At 43.7% G+C, this 19666-nt stretch overlaps 1 protein-coding gene across 2 annotated transcripts in view; it reads left to right on the forward strand.

The window, feature by feature from the left end:
- Window positions 1-981: 981 nt before the first annotated feature.
- Window positions 982-19666, forward strand: part of LOC139265705 (SLAIN motif-containing protein-like) — a 45406-nt gene continuing 26721 nt past the window's right edge. For both annotated transcript variants that reach the window (XM_070882968.1, XM_070882969.1), the window contains exons 1-2: window positions 982-1516; window positions 8243-8388. In XM_070882968.1, coding sequence (XP_070739069.1) covers window positions 1065-1516; window positions 8243-8388 — 598 coding nt within the window. In that variant the 5' untranslated portion in view covers window positions 982-1064. The remainder of the gene's footprint in view (window positions 1517-8242; window positions 8389-19666) is intronic.

Consider the following 19666-nt stretch of genomic DNA (forward strand, 5'->3'; position numbering starts at 1 on the left):
TCTTCCCCCCCCCCATCTCTCTCCTCTCTTCCCCCCCCCCCATCTCTCTCCTCTCTTCCCCCCCCCCATCTCCTCCTCTCTTCCCCCCCCCATCTCTCTCCTCTCTTCCCCCCCCATCTCTCTCCTCTCTTCCCCCCCCCCCCCCCCATCTCTCTCCTCTCTCTCTCCCCCATCTCTCCTCTCTCTCTCTCCACGGAGCACTTTACCGTGCTGCTTGATTCTTTACGTACATCATCATCATAGGCTGTCCCTGGGAATCCAGGAAGATTTGCTTCCATTCTTAAAATGAGCCCTTAGGTGGCTGCACAGTTCAATACAAGAGACACAGTCCCTCTCATAGGTGGGATAGATTATCGTTGAGGGAAAGGGTGGGTAGGAAGGACAGGTTTGCTGCACGCTCTTTCTGCTGCCTGCGCTTGATTTCTGCATGCACTCGGCGATGAGACTCGAGACTCCCAGATGCACTTCCTCCACTTAGGGCGGTCTTTGGCCAGGGACTCCCAGGTGTCGGTGGGGATGTTGCACTTTATCAGGAAGGCTTTGAGGGTGTCCTTGTAACGTTTCCTCTGCCCACCTTTGGTTTGTTTGCCGTGAAGGCGTTTCGAGTAGAGCGCTTGCTTGGGGAGTCTCGTGTCTGGCATGCGAACTATGTGACCTGCCCAGCGGAGCTGATCAAGTGTGGTCAGTGCTTCAACTGCTGAGATAACTGGTAACTGTGGAGAGCTCAGGCTGTATAATTGGAGTGAAAACAGCATCAAATCTACCCCCGAAAAACGAACTGCTCCTGGCCGCCCCGCGGTGATATTTGTCCTAATTCTCGATTCTGCGCATGTGTCGGGGAATTAGTACAAATAGTTGCTCTTTTTTTCAAACCATGGGCCAGTTTCGCGCCAAATACGGCCAGTGGGTACTGCGCAGGCGTCTGTGGCGCGCTCGGGCTCTGCGCATGACAACGTTTTGGGGGGGTGGGTCAAAGGTCGCCTTTATCTAAGATGGTGGCGGTAGCAGTGGGGACGGTTGGTCAGTGAGAACGACTGAACCAGTTTGGCTGTTGCACATACTAAATGGTGGGACCCAACGAAGCCGAGCCCGAGAGGGTAACCGATGCAGGGGCACCAGTCGGCCCGGGACGCGCTGCCGCCATCGTGGCCGCGCTGCCCGATGCAGACAAGGAGGTGAGAAAGCTGCAGGATTTGGTTAAAAAGCTGGAGCTGCAGAATGAGCAGCTGAGGTGCCGGAGCGGCCGCGGCGGGAGCGGAAACGGAGGCGAGCACGGGGCCCCCCTGCAGCCGCCCGAATGTGACGGGGATCTGGAGCTGAGCCCCGGCGACCCGTTCCTATCCGACTATGAGGCGTTCTTCAGTAGCTGGAAGGCGGAGGTGCCGAGCACCGTCCTGACGGGCGTCACCAGGTGCTGGGTGCAGTCCCCGGAGGGGGTTGAAGAGCAGCAGCCGCCGGTATACCTGGAGGAGGATGTCTTGGACCTAGACTCGGGCACCGTGGAGGAGGACAGTTGGTAAGCGCTATCGATGTACGGCAGTGTGGATTGCACTAGCCAGTCTGCAGCTCGCACCATTCTCTCCCGATTAAAAAAAAAAGGTTCATTAAATCCCCGTTGTCAAATTCTGGAAAGTTTCTGTTCTATTGCAGTATTTTCCCAGGTCAGTTCTCGGACAGTGACTGTCATTTCTGGAGCAACAGAATTGTATCGGCCAGATATTTGGGGTTGTCTTGGATCATTTGACTTTCGAAACTTCCCCACATTATTTTAAGTAACGAGAAGACAGTTTGTTCGCTGCTTGTTTTCAATATTTTAATCCGTTTGTAGATTTTGACATTGCATTTCATATATTTTTTAAGGGCAATAAAAATGTTGTTTTAAGTGACTGACTGGCTGGAAAGTTATAGTGCTGACTGTGGTAAAAATCTATTTATGGTGTTGGTAATTAACATTCATGGAGTTGTGTCCTCCAGCAGAACATTTGTGATGAAGTTTGCTGAGTAAGTTTTAGTTCATTGGGTAGTTGGTCTTCAAGTATTAGCTTTAAAAGGCCTCTTTTTTCATATGGAAGGGAGAAGAAAGTTCCTTTCTATGTTTAAACCTAGGGATACGTTTTTTGTGCTAACATTTTGGTTTTATCTGCTAATTAGAATTTAGTAAAGTGGGAATTAAGAGCTAAAATTTAAATTCACTTGAATTGTGACATTAAATTAAGAGTAGACTAATGCACTCTACTGGTAATAAAGTCAGCTGTTTGGATATAACAACGTGTGTGTGTGTGTGTGTGTGTGTGTATATTCTCTTCACGGGGGCATTATCAGATAAAATTTGACACCATATTAGTACAGGCAACCAAAAGCTTGGTCAAAGAGGTTTTAAGGAGGCGAGAGAGCGACATAGCGAGGTTTAAGGAGGGAATTCCAAAACTTGGACAGTTGAAGGCATGGTCACAAATGGATGGGTGGAGGGTTGCACAAGAGACCGTAATTAGAGGAACGCAGAGTTCTGAGGGTTGTAGGAACTTCCCCAAATGCTTTACGAGCAATGAAGTACATTAGAAGTATAGTCACTGTTATAAAGTGTACGAAAACATGCTAGCTAATTTGTGCACGTTCCCACAAATAGCTATGTGATAATTGATCTGATTTGTTTTTTGATGGTAATTGAGATAAATATTGACCAGGACACCACACCAGGGTGAACAAGTAGGATCTTTTACATCCATGTGAGAGGGCAGATAGGTTTTGTTAACAAGTGAATGGACATTCTAGAGGGAAGTGTGGAGAGGGGTGGTGATTGTTGGTTTGATGGCAGTCCAAGGCAGCAGTGGTGGGTGGGGTGAGCAGGATAAGAAGGATGTTGGGGAATGCTGAGTGTAAATGAAAACAAAATGCTGGAAATACTCAGCAGGTCAGGCAGCATCTGTAGAGAGAGAGAGAGAGACACAGTTAACGGTTCCGGTTGATGACCTTTCGTCAGAATCTTTTTTTCCAGTTCTAACGAAAGGTCATCAACCTGAAACCTTAACTCTTGTTTTTTCACGGATGCTGCCTATCAAGCATCTGCAGTCATTTGCTTTTGTGCTGGATAGAAATGTCGGTGCGAGAGGAAGATGGGGCAGTTGTGGTTGCTGCTTGTAAGCGGGCAGCGATGATTGCCTTGGTAGAATGCTGAGAGACACAGGGTAGTTATAGCCTGACTGCTTTCCTTGGTAAAGAAGCTCCTTTTTTAAAAAAAAAATAGGCTTGTCATTCATTTGGCTGCTATTAGTTATTCAGATATAGTTGTCCAGGCTCTGATACTTTTGGGGAGTTGTAGTGTCTTTTGGAGGGTGAAGTGTGGTAGGAGGGATTGGGAGATGTTGGCAGTAGAGGCAAGATACAGAGAAAAGCGTATCCAAGTGCTTTCCAACAGGGAGTGTGACAATTTAGTGGAAAAGCTATAACACCAATGTTTTTTTTAAGTGCAGAGGGTAAGCTGCAACAAAATGTGACAAAAGCTAAAATTAGAATTCTGGATTGTCAGCTTGGCTCAGTGTTAGCATTCCTTTCCAATTCAGAAAGTTGTGGGTTCAAGCTGAACTCCAGGACTTGAGCAGGCAATCTACGGTGCCACTTCAGTGCAATAATGAAGAAGTGATGTATTGTTGGAAGTGGTTTTTTTTCAGTTAAGTTTAGGCTACATCTATTTGTTCAAGTAGGATGTAAAATATTTTGCCTTTTTTTTTTTTGAAGAGCAGAGAATTCTTCCGTTACCTATGGCCTTCAACCAGCACAACTATAGCAAATTATCTGGTCATTTTATGGTCATCACACTTGGATAATATCAGCAGGATTAAACAAAGTCAACATGGATTTATGAAAGGAAAATCATGTTTGATAAATCTACTGGAGCTTTTTGAGAATGTAACTGATAAAATAGATAAGTGGATGTAGTGTATTTGGATTTTCAGAAGGCCTTTGATAAAGTCCCACATAAGAGGGTTAGTGTGCAAAATTAAAGCACGTAGGATTGGGGTAATATACTGGCATGGATTGAAAATTGGTTAACTGACCGGAAACAGAGAGTAGGAATAATCTGGTCTTTTTCGGGGTGGTGGGCAGTGATTAGTGGGTTCCACAGGGATCAGTGCTTGGGACCCCAGCTATTCACTATATATAAACGATTTGGATGAGGGAACCAAATTGCGAGAGGGATGGAGTACAAAAGCAGGGCGGCAACTGTAATGAGTATTGGTGAGGCTGCACCTGGAGTACTGTGTACAGTTTTGGTCACCTTACTTAAGGAAGGCTATACTAGCTTTGGAGGGGGTACAGAGACGATTCACTAGGCTGATTCCGGAGATGAGGGGGTTACCTTTATGATGATAGATTGAGTAGACTGGGTCTTTACTCGTTGGAGTTCAGAAGGATGAGGGGTGATCTTATAGAAACATTTAAAATAATGAAAGGGATAGACAAGATAGAGGCAGAGAGGTTGTTTTCACTGGTCGGGGAGACTAGAACTAGGGGGCATAGCCTCAAAATACCAGGGAGCCAATTTAAAACCGAGTTGAGAAGGAATTTCTTCTCCCAGAGGGTTGTGAATCTGTGGAATTCTCTGCCCAGGGAAGCAGTTGAGACTGGCTCATTGAATGTATTCAAATCACAGATAGATTTTTAACCAATAAGGGAATTAAGGGTTATGGGGAGTGGGCGGGTAAGTGGAGCTGAGTCCACGGCCATGATCTTGTTGAATGGCAGAGCAGGCTTGAGGGGCTAGATGGCTGACTCCTGTTCTTAATTCTTATGTTCTTATGTTATGTAATATTTCCAAGTTTGCTGATGACACAAAACTAGGGACTGAGAGTTGTGAGGAGGATGCAAAGACGCTGCAAGGTGATTTTAGATAGGTTGAGTGTGTGGGCAAACATGGCAGATGCAGTTTACATTGGATAAATGTGAAGTTATCCACTTTTTGGTAGGAAAAACATAAGGACAAAGTATTATTTAAATAGTGATGGCTTGGGAAGTGTCGATGAACAGAAGGACCTTGGTGTACAAGGACACCCGACAGTTATCGAGGGCCTTGGTGAGACCGCATCTGGAGTATTGTGTGCAGTTTTGGTCTCCTTACCTAAGGAAGGATATACTTGCCAATAGAGGGCGTGCAACGAAGGTTCACCAGACTGATTTCTGGGATGGCAGGACAGTCATATGAGGAGAGATTGGGTCAATTAGGCCTGTATTCACGAGAGTTTAGAAGAATGAGAGGGGATTTCATTGAAACATATAAAATTCTGACTAGGTTGGATAGACTGGATGCGGGGAGGATGTTTTCCCTGGCTGGGAAGTCTAGAACAAAGGGTCACAGTCTCAGGTTATGGGGTAGGAAATTTAGGACCGAGATGAGAAATTGTTTTCTCTACCACAGAAGGCTGTGGAAGCCAAGTCACTGAATATATTTATATTTAAGAGGGAGATAGATAGATTTCTAGAAACAAAAGGCATCAAGGGGTATGGGGGGAAAAAGTGGGAAAATGGTGTTGAGATAGAGGATCAGCCATGATCATATTGAATGACGTTGCAGACTCGAAGGGCCGAATGGCCTACTATTGCTCATATTTTCTGTTTATCTCCTAGTTGTGTATTGGACTATATTGTGTGCAAATTGACTCTTTGCTTTAAAAACTGTTGATTATACATCAGAAGTAATTCATTGGCTGTGAAGTATTTTGGGATGCCCTGGGGGTGTGAAAGGTGTTGCATAAAGTTTGTGTTCTCTTTTTTTTTTTTCCTGGCATTATACTTTGTTGCTACAATGACCCAGAAATCCTGGCTGACCTGGGAAATCATCGCAAAAGCCAGTTTTCAGCGCACAATGCACATGTGCTGAAAACTGGCTTTTCCGATCTGTCAAGTTTCTGGCTTGACAAATCCTCCGCATGGGCAGATTGTGGTATTTACCCATATCTTGCCCAGCAAATGACCTAAAAATGCTAGCGCCTGATAAAAGCAGGTGTTTAGCCTACTTTTACAGGCGTAAGAGTTTTAAAATTCACAACATTATAAAATAAAATTTTTAAAACACGTTATTGTTTTAACGCCCTCCCCACTATAGTAAGTTTATTTTAAACCAAAAATAAAAAAAACTTTTTTAGAAAATCGGGAAAATATTTTTTTTATAAGACAAAAATCTTAATTTAAATTAATGTTAAATATGTGGTCTATTTTCTATTTTTTATTAGTGTTTGGGGGTGGAGGGGGTTTCAGTCATAATGAGAACTCCAACTTACGGAGTTCCCATTATTATGAATGAGAAAATACTTTACTTGGATTGGCTGCCCAGAGCCATGTGACTGCAGCTCCAGCTCTGCGGATGTCCTGACATGCATGCGCTCTGACGCACAGTGAGTGGTGGCCTCAGGACTGGGATCACTCATGGGCACAGCAGGTTCTGGTAAGTGCGCATCTTTTTCCCTTTTTTTTTAGCCGATCGCCTGCGGGAAGCAGCCGACTGGGATTGCTAGGCCAATATTGGCCCGGATTTTGCGGTCAATGATGATGTAACTGCTCTTCATTCGCGATGCTGACAGCTGGTCAAATAGTTTATGTAGGCTTTTGACTTGGTCATTGGGCATCTGATCCAGCGCAGCGCTCTCTCTCTGTGGGGGCGGGGGGGGGGTGCATCTCTGAGCAAGTCAAAAAACTGAGGCTTTTCAACCAATCAGATTGAAGAATCCTCATTGAGACATGCTTAATTCAAACCAGGAGTTATACGTTGGATTTAAATCATGTACAGAAAGCAAAATAAAGATTTGAGAAATAAAGATCTGGGAGGAATGAGATTCCATGCTTGCAAGATTACATTTTCGGGGTCAGAGTTTGTTTGGCAGTAATTGTGACTGATCACACCATCAAAAATTCAATGACACATGAATACACCATCTCCATCTTGTGTTTAGTGGTTAATTACCACAACTTCATGCTCTTGCATTGCTTTCAATGCCCAGTCTTTCAGCAAGGTATTGTTATAGTACAGCCTATGGAGGAGCAGGGTAACTTGGACTGCAACTTCTGGATTTCCGTGCTTCACTGTATGTGTATACGCCGGCAGTTGCTGTAGGATTTATTCCCTAACAAGAATTATCAAGGAACTGTTGAGGGATGAAGTGGGGCTGTGAGGGTGTGCACAATCTGTTTCTAAAGGAGTAGTTTTGTAATGTTCCAAATGGGTGCTTTGGTATAGTAAAGTCTCCAATGGAATAGCTACAACATTTTCCTAAAAATAGTGGTTGTGCTCAAATTACTGAGGTATCAACTAACTTATGTATAATTTCTAATAGCACACTAATTAATAAAGAGGCCTCAATGTGCTTCAAACCCGAATGTAATCTGGGTCTTGCGGTTCCATACACCAGTCTCCTTGTAAACTATCCTGAATTCTTGCCAGTTGTGATCATTCTGGAATGTACACTAACCATCTATTGTGGACTTATGCACTCGTTGTAGTCTTGATACATTCTGTCGATTTTATTGTACTGCTTGAAACAAAATCCATCTTGAAAAAAGAAGGCTGAGGGGTGACCTAATGGACGTCTTTAAAATTATGAAGGGTTTTGACAGTGACACAGAGAGAATGCTTCCACTTGCGGGGAAGAGCATAACTAGAGGCCATCACTATAAGATAGTCACCCAAGAAATCCAATGGGGAATTCAGATGAAACTTCTTTACCAAAAGAGTGGTGAGAATGTGGAACTTGCTGCCGCAGGGAGTGGTTGAAGCAAATAGTATAAATACACTTAAGGGGAGGTTAGACAAGCAAATGAGGGAGAAGGGAATAGAGGATTATGCTGATAGATTTGGATGCGGAAGGAAGGAGGAGGCTCGTGTGGAGCATAAACGCTGGCATGGAATGGTTGGGCTAAATGGCCTGTTTCTGCTGTATATCCTATGTACATTTTAAAATCATTTAAAAACTTAAAGTACAGATGCAAACTTTCTCAAATATTATACTGCTATGAAAAAATTGAAAGGGCATTTTGATCTTGTCAATCAGCCGCATAAACCACCAGACACTTAAATTGTCAAAAAGGTTAAGATGGAAACCTTTCTCTGAAAACTGTAAACAGGATGTTGGGGTTTAAAACACATGATTATCCTTGTTTCCTGCTGTCCATTTTTTTATTGCAAGTTTTGTTCTGAAGTTATCTTTTTGGGGGAAGGAACCTACATTATCTGTTTTTTTTTATTTAAAAAAAGGTTGTATGTTTCACCAAAGAAGACCGCAACAACAGACTCAGACCAGAAGACCCAAAATCCTCTAAAATGGTGCAGGCAGGTGTTTGATCATCCTAGCCCAGAGACTGAAGCTGCATGCCGTAGTCTCATGTGCAGACTTGATCAAGGTAAGTTGTGCGTGCAAGCTGGGTAAAATACTTTATGCGTGTGTGGCTATCCACAGATGATTGAAGATCCATAAACAAATGGTGGAAAATTATGTACTCCTGGGTGGATCTACCGGTCCTGTTGGAGAAAATGACAAACTTTATTGAAACCTATATTTGGTCTTTTGAGTGGTGCCAGCTCTAGCTTCATATCTCCCTCTAATGGGCAGGTTAATCAAATGTCAACTGTAGGAGAATGTCCGCATTGTCCTTTGCTCAAACCATAACTGCCAAGTCTCCTTGGATCTTTTTGACTTTTCATGATTTGTAGATGTTAACCACTTGACGCCTTTATTATACAATATAAATAATGTTTATTCTAGCTATTCGTTGTTGTTCTAATGCCCCAGCAGATGTTTTTTGTTGTAGGTCGTTCAAAAACATTTCTTTTTACAAGTCTGTTTAGGAAAGATATTCCGATATCTACCTAAGCATATATATCCCTTAATTTTGTTCCGAACCAAATATTAATTTGCCTGTTTTTTTTAAATTCAAAACTTCATCTCCTTTTAGATGGATGTTTATTTCACATTCACTACTTTTGTAGGAGAAAAACTACATGTCCAGTCTGCGGCTTGGTAATTTTCAATACACTGACTGGAGTGCTAAAGGACTGAGTAAAGACGATTTGAAATTATGTAGTGTCTTTCATATCATTGAGACATCCCACAGCCAAGAAATTACTTTGAAGTGTATTCACTTATTCGACAGACAAACGTGGCAACCAATTTATGTACAGCAAGGTCCCACAAACGGCAATGAGATGAATAACCAGTTAATCTGTTTTGGTGGTAATGAGTGATAAATGTTGGTCAAGGCACAGAAGTCCCCTGCTCTTCAAAAAAAAAACAAGTGCTGCGGTTCTTTTGCGCCCACTTGAACAGGCATGAGGAATCTTGTTTTAATGTCTCATCTGAAAGATGGTGCCATGACAATGTTGCACTCCCTCAGTACTGCAGTAAAATGTCAGCCTGATTATGTGCTTAAGGCCTGGAATGGCACTTGAACCCATAATCTTCTCACTTGGTAAGAGTTCTTCTTCTAACTGAGCATAGCTGACTCTCAAAAGCTGAGTAGTTATGGCAGAAAAGTTAGGAGAAATGGACCAAAGCATAGTTAGAGAATCGTAAAGACAGGGCGAGATGTAACTAAGCATAACGCTTCAGAGATGAATTACAGAGAGTAGGGCTAAAATGGTTGAAGACCATGTCACGGATGGTAGAGCCGAAGGAGGGGGTTGTGCAAGAGGTCTATTGAAGGGCACAGGCTGGAAGGTAGGGCTGAAGGAGGATTTATTGGTGAAGATTTTGAATCCAATATGTTGAGGGATGGGGTGCCTATGAAGGCTGGCAAGGATATGGGTGATGGGCAAACATAAGTGGGAACATGAGGAACAGGAGTAGGCCATTCAGCCGCTCAAGCCTGGTCTGCAGTTGTATTGGATCATGACTGAGTTGTACATTAACTTCATTTATTTGCCATTTTTTCCATAATCCTTGACACCCTTACCTAATTAAAATCTTATCTATCTCAGTCTTGAAAATTTCATTTAACTCAGCATTCACAGCCTTTTGGGGGATGGAGTTCCAGATTTCTACTACCCTTTATGTGGGGGGGGGGGGGGGAAATACTTGTTTTTACTCTTGACCAACTAGCTCTAATTTTAATATTATGTCCCCTTGTTCTGGGTTCCCCCACCAGAGGAAATAGTTTCTCTCTTGGCCCTATTAAATCCCGTTATCATTTTAAAGAAGTCTATTAGATTACCCTTTAACTGTCTAAACTCAAGATGTACAAATCAAGGTTATGTCACCTGCCCTCATAATTTAACTCTTTAAGCCATGGTATAATTCTGGTGAGTCTTCACTGTACCCCCTCCAAGACCAATATATCTTTCCTGAGGTGCAGTGAGCAAAATGAAAATGTTCCAAATGGCTCTGTACAACTGAAGCATTACTTCCTCACTTCTTTTGTATTCCAACCTCCTTGATGTAAATGCCAACATTTCAATAGCCTTTTTGATGCCTTTTGTCCCTGTATTCTAGGTTTTAATTTATGTACATACAGGTCGAAATCCATTTGCTCCTCCACAGCTCCGAGTCTCTCCCAATTAAGATAACATTTTTTGGGTTGGACAGGTTGTTACCATTGAGTTTTGGAGGAGATGAGAGTTAGTATATGCAAGTAAGTCCAGCAGCCAATTGTGTACAGCAAAATCCCACAAAAGAGAAATTGACCAATTAATCTGCCCTTGGTGATAGCTGAAGGAGAAATGTTGGCAGGCACACTGAATAGGTAAAATGTTGGCAGGCACACGACATAAGTAAAAAAAAAGGATGAAGTCCTACGAAACGAATTTAAGGAGCTAGGAGCTAAATTTAAAAAGGACCTCAAAAGTAGTAATCTCGGGATTGCTACCAGTGCCACGTGCTAGTCAGAGTAGGAATCGCAGGACAGTGCAGATGAATACGTGGCTTGAGCAGTGGTGCAGCAGGGAGGGATTCAAATTCCTGGGGCATTGGAACCGGTTCTGGGGGAGGTGGGACCAGTACAAACCGGACGGTCTGCACCTGGGCAGGACCGGAACCAATGTCCTAGGGGGAGTGTTTGCTAGTGCTGTTGGGGAGGGGTTAAACTAATATGGCAGGGGGATGGGAACCAATGCAGGGAGACAGAGGGAAACAAAAAGGAGACAAAGCAAAAGACAGAAAGGAGATGAGGAAAAGTGGAGGGCAGAGAAACCCAAGGCAAAGAACAAAAAGGGCCACTGTATAGCAAAATTCTAAAAGGACAAAGGATGTTAAAAAAACAAGCCTGAAGGCTTTGTGTCTTAGTGCAAGAAGTATCCGTAATAAGGTGGATGAATTAACTGTGCAAATAGATGTTAACAAATATGATGTGATTGGGATTGCAGAGACGTGGCTCCAGGATGATCAGGGCTGGGAACTCAACACCCAGGGGTATTCAACATTCAGGAAGGATAGAATAAAAGTAAAAGGAGGTGGGATAGCATTGCTGGTTAAAGAGGAGATTAATGCAATAGTTAGGAAGGACATTAGCTTGGATGATGTGAAATCTATATGGGTAGAGCTGCAGAACACCAAAGCGCAAAAAACGTTAGTGGGAGTTGAGTACAGACCTCCAAACAGTAGTAGTGATGTTGGGGAGGGCATCAAACAGGAAATTAGGGGTGCATGCAATAAAGGTGCAGCAGTTATAATGGGTGACTTCAATATGCACATAGATTGGGCTAGCCAAACTGGAAGCAATACGGTGGAGGAGGATTTCCTGGAGTGCATAAGGGATGGTTTTCTAGACCAATATGTTGAGGAACCAACTAGGGGGGAGGCCATCTTAGACTGGGTGTTGTGTATTGAGAGGATTAATTAGCAATCTCGTTGTGCGAGGCTCCTTGGGGAAGAGTGACCATAATATGGTGGAATTCTGCATTAGGATGGAGAATGAAACAGTTAATTCAGAGACCATGGTCCGGAACTTAAAGAAGGGTAACTTTGAATGTATGAGGCGTGAATTGGCTAGGATAGATTGGCGAATGATACTTAAGGGGTTGACTGTGGATGGGCAATGGCAGACATTTAGAGACCGCATGGATGAATTACAACAATTGTACATTCCTGTCTGGCGTAAAAATAAAAAAGGGAAGGTGGCTCAACCGTGGCTATCAAGGGAAATCCGGGTTAGTATTAAAGCCAAGGAAGTGGCATACAAATTGGCCAGAAATAGCAGCGAACCCGGGGACTGGGAGAAATTTAGGACTCAGCAGAGGAGGACAAAGGGTTTGATTAGGGCAGGGAAAATGGAGTACGAGAAGAAGCTTGCAGGGAACATTAAGACGGATTGCAAAAGTTTCTATAGATATGTAAAGAGAAAAAGGTTAGTAAAGATAAACGTAGCTCCCCTGCAGTCAGAATCAGGGGAAGTCATAACTGGGAACAAAGAAATGGCGGACCAATTGAACAAGTACTTTGGTTCGGTATTCACTGAGGAGGACACAAACAACCTTCCGGATATAAAAGGGGTCAGAGGGTCTCGTAAGGAGGAGGAACTGAGGGAAATCCTTATTAGTCGGGAAATTGTGTTGGGGAAATTGATGGGATTGAAGACCGATAAATCTCCAGGGCCTGATGGACTGCATCCCAGAGTACTTGAGGTGGCCTTGGAAATAGTGGATGCATTGACAGTCATTTTCCAACATTCCATTGCCTCTGGATCAGTTCCTATCGAGTGGAGGGTAGCCAATGTAACCCCACTTTTTAAAAAAGGAGGGAGAGAGAAAACAGGGAATTATAGACCGGTCAGCCTGACATTGGTAGTGGGTAAAATGATGGAATCAATTATTAAGGATGTCATAGCAGCGCATTTGGAAAGAGGTGACATGATGGGTCCAAGTCAGCATGGATTTGTGAAAGGGAAATCATGCTTGACAAATCTTCTGGAATTTTTTGAGGATGTTTCCAGTAGAGTAGACAAGGGGGAACCAGTTGATGTGGTATATTTGGACTTTCAGAAGGCTTTCGACAAGGTCCCACACAAGAGATTAATGTGCAAAGTTAAAGCACATGGGATTGGGGGTAGTGTGCTGACATGGATTGAGAACTGGTTGTCAGACAGGAAGCAAAGAGTAGGAGTAAATGGGTACTTTTCAGAATGGCAGGCAGTGACTAGTGGGGTACCGCAAGGTTCTGTGCTGGGGCCCCAGCTGTTTACATTGTACATTAATGATTTAGACGAGGGGATTAAATGTAGTATTTCCAAATTTGCGGATGACACTAAGTTGGTTGGCAGTGTGAGCTGCAAGGAGGATGCTATGAGGCTGCAGAGTGACTTGGATAGGTTAGGTGAGTGGGCAAATGCATGGAGTATAATGTGGATAAATGTGAGGTTATCCACTTTGGTGGTAAAAACAGAGACACAGACTATTATCTGAATGGTGACAGATTAGGAAAAGGGGAGGTGCAACGAGACCTGGGTATCATGGTACATCAGTCATTGAAGGTTGGCATGCAGGTACAGCAGGCGGTTAAGAAAGAAAATGGCATGTTGGCCTTCATAGCGAGGGGATTTGAGTACAGGGGCAGGGAGGTGTTGCTACAGTTGTACAGGGCCTTGGTGAGGCCACACCTGGAGTATTGTGTACAGTTTTGGTCTCCTAACCTGAGGAAGGACATTCTTGCTATTGAGGGAGTGCAGTGAAGGTTCACCAAACTGATTCCTGGGATGGCGGGACTGACCTATCAAGAAAGACTGGATCAACTGGGTTTGTATTCACTGGAGTTCAGAAGAATGAGAGGGGATCTCGTAGAAACGTTTAAAATTTTGTCGGGTTTAGACAGGTTAGATGCAGGAAGAATGTTCCCAGTGTTGGGGAAGTCCAGAACCAGGGGTCACAGTCTAAGGATAAGGGGTAAGCCATTTAGGACCGAGATGAGGAGAAACTTCTTCACCCAGAGAGTGGTGAACCTGTGGAATTCTCTACCACAGAAAGTTGTTGAGGCCAATTCACTAAATATATTCAAAAAGGAGTTAGATGAAGTCCTTACTACTAGGGGGATCAAGGGGTATGGTGAGAAAGCAGGAATGGGGTACTGAAGTTGCATGTTCAGCCATGAACTCATTGAATGGCGGTGCAGGCTAGAAGGGCCGAATGGCCTACTCCTGCACCTATTTTCTATGTTTCTATGAACTTTCTGCTCTTCAGATTGTGCTATGGAATCGCTTGCATCCACTGCAGCAAGTAGATGGGGGCCCTTCAATACAGCACTCCTACAGTACTGCACTGAAGTGCCAGCCTAGACACTGTCCTGGAGTGGAGCTGGAGCCCAACACCACTTGATTTAGTAGCGAGGATGATATTAACTGAGCAAAGTTGACATGGCAAGTACAATAATTAGCATTAACTGCTTCACGCTTAACTTGTTGCTTTCATTAAATTGTATACAAAATCAAAACAGAATTTTAGTTCTATGCATTTTCTGTACCACTGAGTAAGCATGTTTCTTTTTGCTAAAATGAATTTGTCGCACTTAATTTGTCTTTTTCCTTTTTTGATTGTTTTATGGTTTAGATTTTTTCCCAAACTCTTATTTGCTCAAGTGCAGAAAGGCAGTTTCTAGAAGCAGTTTTCTACAAAGCAAAATTTGTACTTCTATAAATGCTGTGATCGTCATATCATGCCAAGGGACTAAATTACACATTAATTACTGGATAGTGCACTAGATTGATTATATGATCTGTTGTCAAAACTGAAAGTTGATAAATAACAGTCTATTATGTCAGACTAAAAATTGTATTTATTTACAAGAGAATATACCGAAGCAATTAAGTTAGTAGTACACTACTGTAACAAAGATCAAATCAGTCCAAGTGACTAAAATAATTCCTTTTAAAATGTATTTCTCATCAAGCTAAGCAGGTAGGTGAAATTTTATAAAATGAGAGGTATTCTCCTTCGTTTAATTTTATGAAAAGTGTAAACACAAGGGGCTAGAAATTCGGCAAGTTTGTGCCCGTTTTACCGCCGTGGTGGGGTGGAGATGATTTTTTTTTTTGGGGGGGGGGGGGGGGTGAACTGTCGAAATCTCGACCTCCGAAAAGAATGACTCCGACACTTACAGCTCCGGTAGAAGTTTCTTTAATTTACTTGCTAGCAAGGGGCAGGTTACACTCAGTCCAGAGCTAAGTGAACACCTCCGAAATGGTTCAGTTTAACAAGATATTTATACAGTAAAACCCAAGTTATGGCCTCTCCCTGTGTATTGCTCTGTCTCACAGTCAGTGAATACAGATAAAGAGTCAATTACTATATCCTGGTCCTGACATGGTATCCAGATATTTCCTTTTGTCAGGGTTATCAGTTGGCCAGCCGGCCATTACTCCATGAGTCATAGGTAATGGGCTATCACCTGTCTTGTATTGTGTCAGGAAAGTTCAATTTCCTGGTCAGTTTATCTGTTTGCATCAAATGGATGAGGTGTCTGCAAGAGATAATGGCTAGAAGATGAGGGTGGGGTGACATGGAACTTCTGTAGTGTAGACAATAGGAAAGCACCATGGGGGGGGTACTTGTCTCAGCATGACTTGTCTCCTAGCTGTCTGATGGCCATCAGCCATCTCAAACCAGGTTTAGCTGTTTATGCAAGCTGACTGCTAAAATGCAGAAAGTTCTGGAAGGGCCAAGACTCCATTTTGATATATATATATTGCAAAGGGCACACAAATACCGTATGGTATCAGCTTAGATAAAAATACATTTCCACAGGCGGTAAATGTGGCGCAGAAAATTCGGCAGCGGTTTTGCGCCAGCGGTAAAAATTATCGCCGCCCTCTTTTTTTTTTTTTTAAACCGTTTTTGACTTCCATCAGCGTGCAACACTCCGCTATCGCCGCAGGCAGGAAATTTGGTGATACTGCCATTTTTCCCGCCCGCCCAAAAACACAACAGGAAAAAAATCAAGTCTTAAACCTGCTTGGACACCCGGCGCTAACGCCGCCATTTTGAAAACTGAGCAGAGGTTCAGTGCATAAAAGGACTTTTGGAGGGATGGCTGTGTTTTCCACAGTGAGGCTTTTGTAAGTTTTTATAATTAGTTTTTAGGACTATTTGAAACCATTTGAGGACATTTAAAAGAATAGGGGCTGTAATACCTCTGCGATTATTGCTTGCTGCTTTTTCTATGCATCATCAAGCTGGAAGAAGGCTTATTCAAGAGCATTTTGAACGTAATTAGAGCTCGCAGACATCTCGGGAGCTTACCCTCCACGAGATTGCAGGGAACAGCGCTCATACCTGCAGCTGTCTGAGGCACCATGCATTCGAAGGCTGCGCTTCCGAAAAGAGGTGGTCACCAAGATATGCCAGCTCATAAAGGCAGACCTACAGCCTATCAGCAGCATCAGGATTGTATTGCCCATCGAGGTGAAAGTGACTCTGGCACTTGCCTTCTATGCCTCCGGCTCCTTTCGGGCATCGGCAAGGGACATATGCTGCATCTCTCAGTTCACTACACATGGCTGCATTCGCCAGGTGACTACTGCACTGTACGCACGCAGGATGGACTTTATAAAGTTCCCAATGACCAAGGAGGTAGAGAATGAGAGGGCTGTGGGCTTTGCATAAGTTGCTGGCTTTCCCATGGTTCAGGGTGCCATTGACTGTACGCACATCGCCCTGCGAGCACCTTTACTCAATCCAGAGGCTTACTGAAACTGAAAGGGATTCCACTCCCTGAATGTACAGATTGTTTGTGACCATACTCAGCGCATCATGGCAATGAATGCCTAGTTTCCAGGGAGCATCCATGATGCTTTCATCTTGCGTGAGGGCAGTGTCTCATACCTGTTTGACCGTCGGCCACAAGACAAAGCTGGATGCTGAGGGACAAAGGTTATGGTCTCGCCACCTGGCTCATGATCTCTTTTTCCCCCCCCCCCCCGGAATCGTCAGACACAAGCTGAGCATCGCTATAATGACAGCCATATAGCCACAATCCACATTGTCGAAGACAATTGGCATGCTCGAGCAGCACTTCCGATACCTGGGCCATTCTGGAAGCTCCCTGCAATACTTTCCTCAGCAGGTTGCTGAGTTCCTTCGTCTTCATGAGGGGATAGGATTTACCACAGAGTGATGCCTGGCAATGAACCCATGCCGCCATCCCCACCACAGGGGAGACCTTGTGGAGCTTTCGCCACTGCAAAAGCCTTACATCAGCAGCTCATAAATCAATGCTTTGCTTGAAAGGCACATTTCACCATTGCCTGCCCACTCTGTCCCACCATACTGACTATTCCCCCTCTTGTTCTACAAATGGGACACTGCACAAGAATGGTTAAGGTAAACAAAATAATTTATAAAACATTTGTACATTCTTGAAACTTTGTAAATTTAATTTTGAAACTTAAATACATTTTTAACTTGAACACAATTTTTGTAAAACATTTATGAAATAAAGAAAACAGGAAAACTACAGCAAAATAGCAACACAATAACAACCCCTGCACCGAATGTCTTTTAAATGCCCCCCCCGCCAATGCTTCCTGCCCCTACACCTATCTGTGTTGGGGACCAAGACGGTATGCAGTAAGGTGCGCAGAGTGCTGCTGTTGGGGGAGGCTCTTGCTCGGCCTCACCACTCGCAGGTGCTGTCGGTCTGGGTGGTATGACACTGGGGACTGCAGTGCCAAAAGTAGAGACCATCAATTGCCACAGGGCATTGACCACTTCGGTGTTCTCCTGGATCGCAGCTACAGTGTGTGACATGCCCTCCCTTACGTCTGCAGATTGTGCTGGAAATGCCACCCGGGGCCTGGAGGAGCTCTCGACCGAGTTCGATGCTCTCCCTTGACAGTGCCACCATATCCAACTGTGCGTCTGCCTGTCTTTCAGCAGACCAGCTTTGCTGACTCGACCTCCGAAGAGACGGCATATGGGGTTCAACCCTGGGGCCACGTTGCTTAGGATGAGACAAAATCTGTGAATGTGGCTTCCTCCGAGGAACTTGTGGCCGCAGCTAAAAGATGTGCTGACTGCATTCCTCCCCGCTCAGCAACAGCTTTATGATTATGTTCCTCCCGTGGAGGGCCCTCAGTGCAGCCTTCATTATCCTCCTCGACCCACACATGATGGGCTGAGGTGGAGGCTTGCATAGGAGGATGTGGTGCCTCAGAATTCTCGTCTGCAAAATAGAAAACAGACGAGTGGTTAGCAGCAGGGGAGGGGATAGTGTGACATGAGTACGGTCACATAGTGCAGGCTTATTTGAAGGACCACCATTACTGCATTATATGTTGTTGAGAGACACTACATCACATTGCCCCAACCCAACCCAGGGATTTTGCAGGACTTACCGTCAGTTCAGAACATGGGCTCAGTACCCGCATAGGGAGTTGTCCTTCCGGAGGCACCAATTTAAACCAGCCACTCTCTCCTCCAGGTCTGTTAAGGGATGCGGTTCGAGTGGACCAATTCCATGGAGCTACCTTTCAAAGGTTGGGAATTGACGATGTAAATGTACAGGAATAATTAATATTCTGATCTAGAAATTCTAAGGCTATTACTGATGTTTATGTGTTCTATCTATGCTCAGGTGATTGAGTAGGTTGTCTCTGACCAGAATAAAATGACCCCATCAGGATACTTTTTGGTCCATTAAAAACATGAGGATTCTGCCTTGGGACATTGTTAATTTGTTCGGAATGATCATTGCACAGAAATTTTTGAATGCTTTTGCAACACGAGATCTCAAATTCTGCTGGTGCCTAAAGTACTGTGGAATTTGGCCTCGAAATGATTTTGTTCTTTTTGAGAAACACATTGCTTTATGCATTTGCACAATTTCTCATTTTTAATATTCTGCTGTATAAAGTACCTGCAGGGGAGTGAATTATATTCATAAGTCCGTACTGATCAACATCTTTTGGTCCTGCATCCCAGTGAAGGGTTAGATCTAGCAACCTTTTTTTAAAAAAGCATGATTCTGCTTGATATCAGTGTTGGCTGTGGCTCAGTGGGTAGTACACTCGCCTCGGAGTCAGAAGGTTGTGGATTTAAGTCCCACTCCAGGGACTTAGCATATAAATCTAGGCTGACACTCCAGTGCAGTGCCGCACTGTCTGAGGTGGCGTCTTTCGGATGAGACGTTAAACGGAAGCCCACCTAGGTGGACGTAAAAGATCCCATGGCACTATTTCGAAGAAGAGTAGGGGACTTATCCAGGGTGTCCTAGCAAATACTTATCCCTCAATCAACATCATAAAAAACGATTTATCTCGTCATTATCACACTACTGTTAGTGGGAGCTTGCTATATGCAAATTGGCTGCTGTGTTTCCCACATTACAATAGTGACTACTCTCCAAAAATACTTCATTGGCTGTAAAGTGCTTTGAGATGTCCGGGGATCGTGAAAGGTGCTATGTAAATGCAAATCAGTCTTGATACTTGGTTAGGTGTAGTGATGTCTATAGTAGTCTTGGACCTTAACAGCATCTAGCAAATCATCCACATGTCATTAAAAATGCAACTGATCTTCATATAGATATTATTGCTAGTATTTTTAATGTTGTGTATATGCCAGAATGATAGTTATGAGAAAATTCATGTTTGCAACCTCACTTTTTTGAATCCTTGCATTTGTGATTTTTAAAAATTCCTTAAATTGATGGTTACTGTATTTGAACCTAGTATTACCATTTTAAAAAAAAAATTGATTCCAAACTTT

Source organism: Pristiophorus japonicus, chromosome 6, assembly GCF_044704955.1.
Source record: "Pristiophorus japonicus isolate sPriJap1 chromosome 6, sPriJap1.hap1, whole genome shotgun sequence".
Classification (NCBI taxonomy): Eukaryota; Metazoa; Chordata; class Chondrichthyes; family Pristiophoridae; genus Pristiophorus; species Pristiophorus japonicus.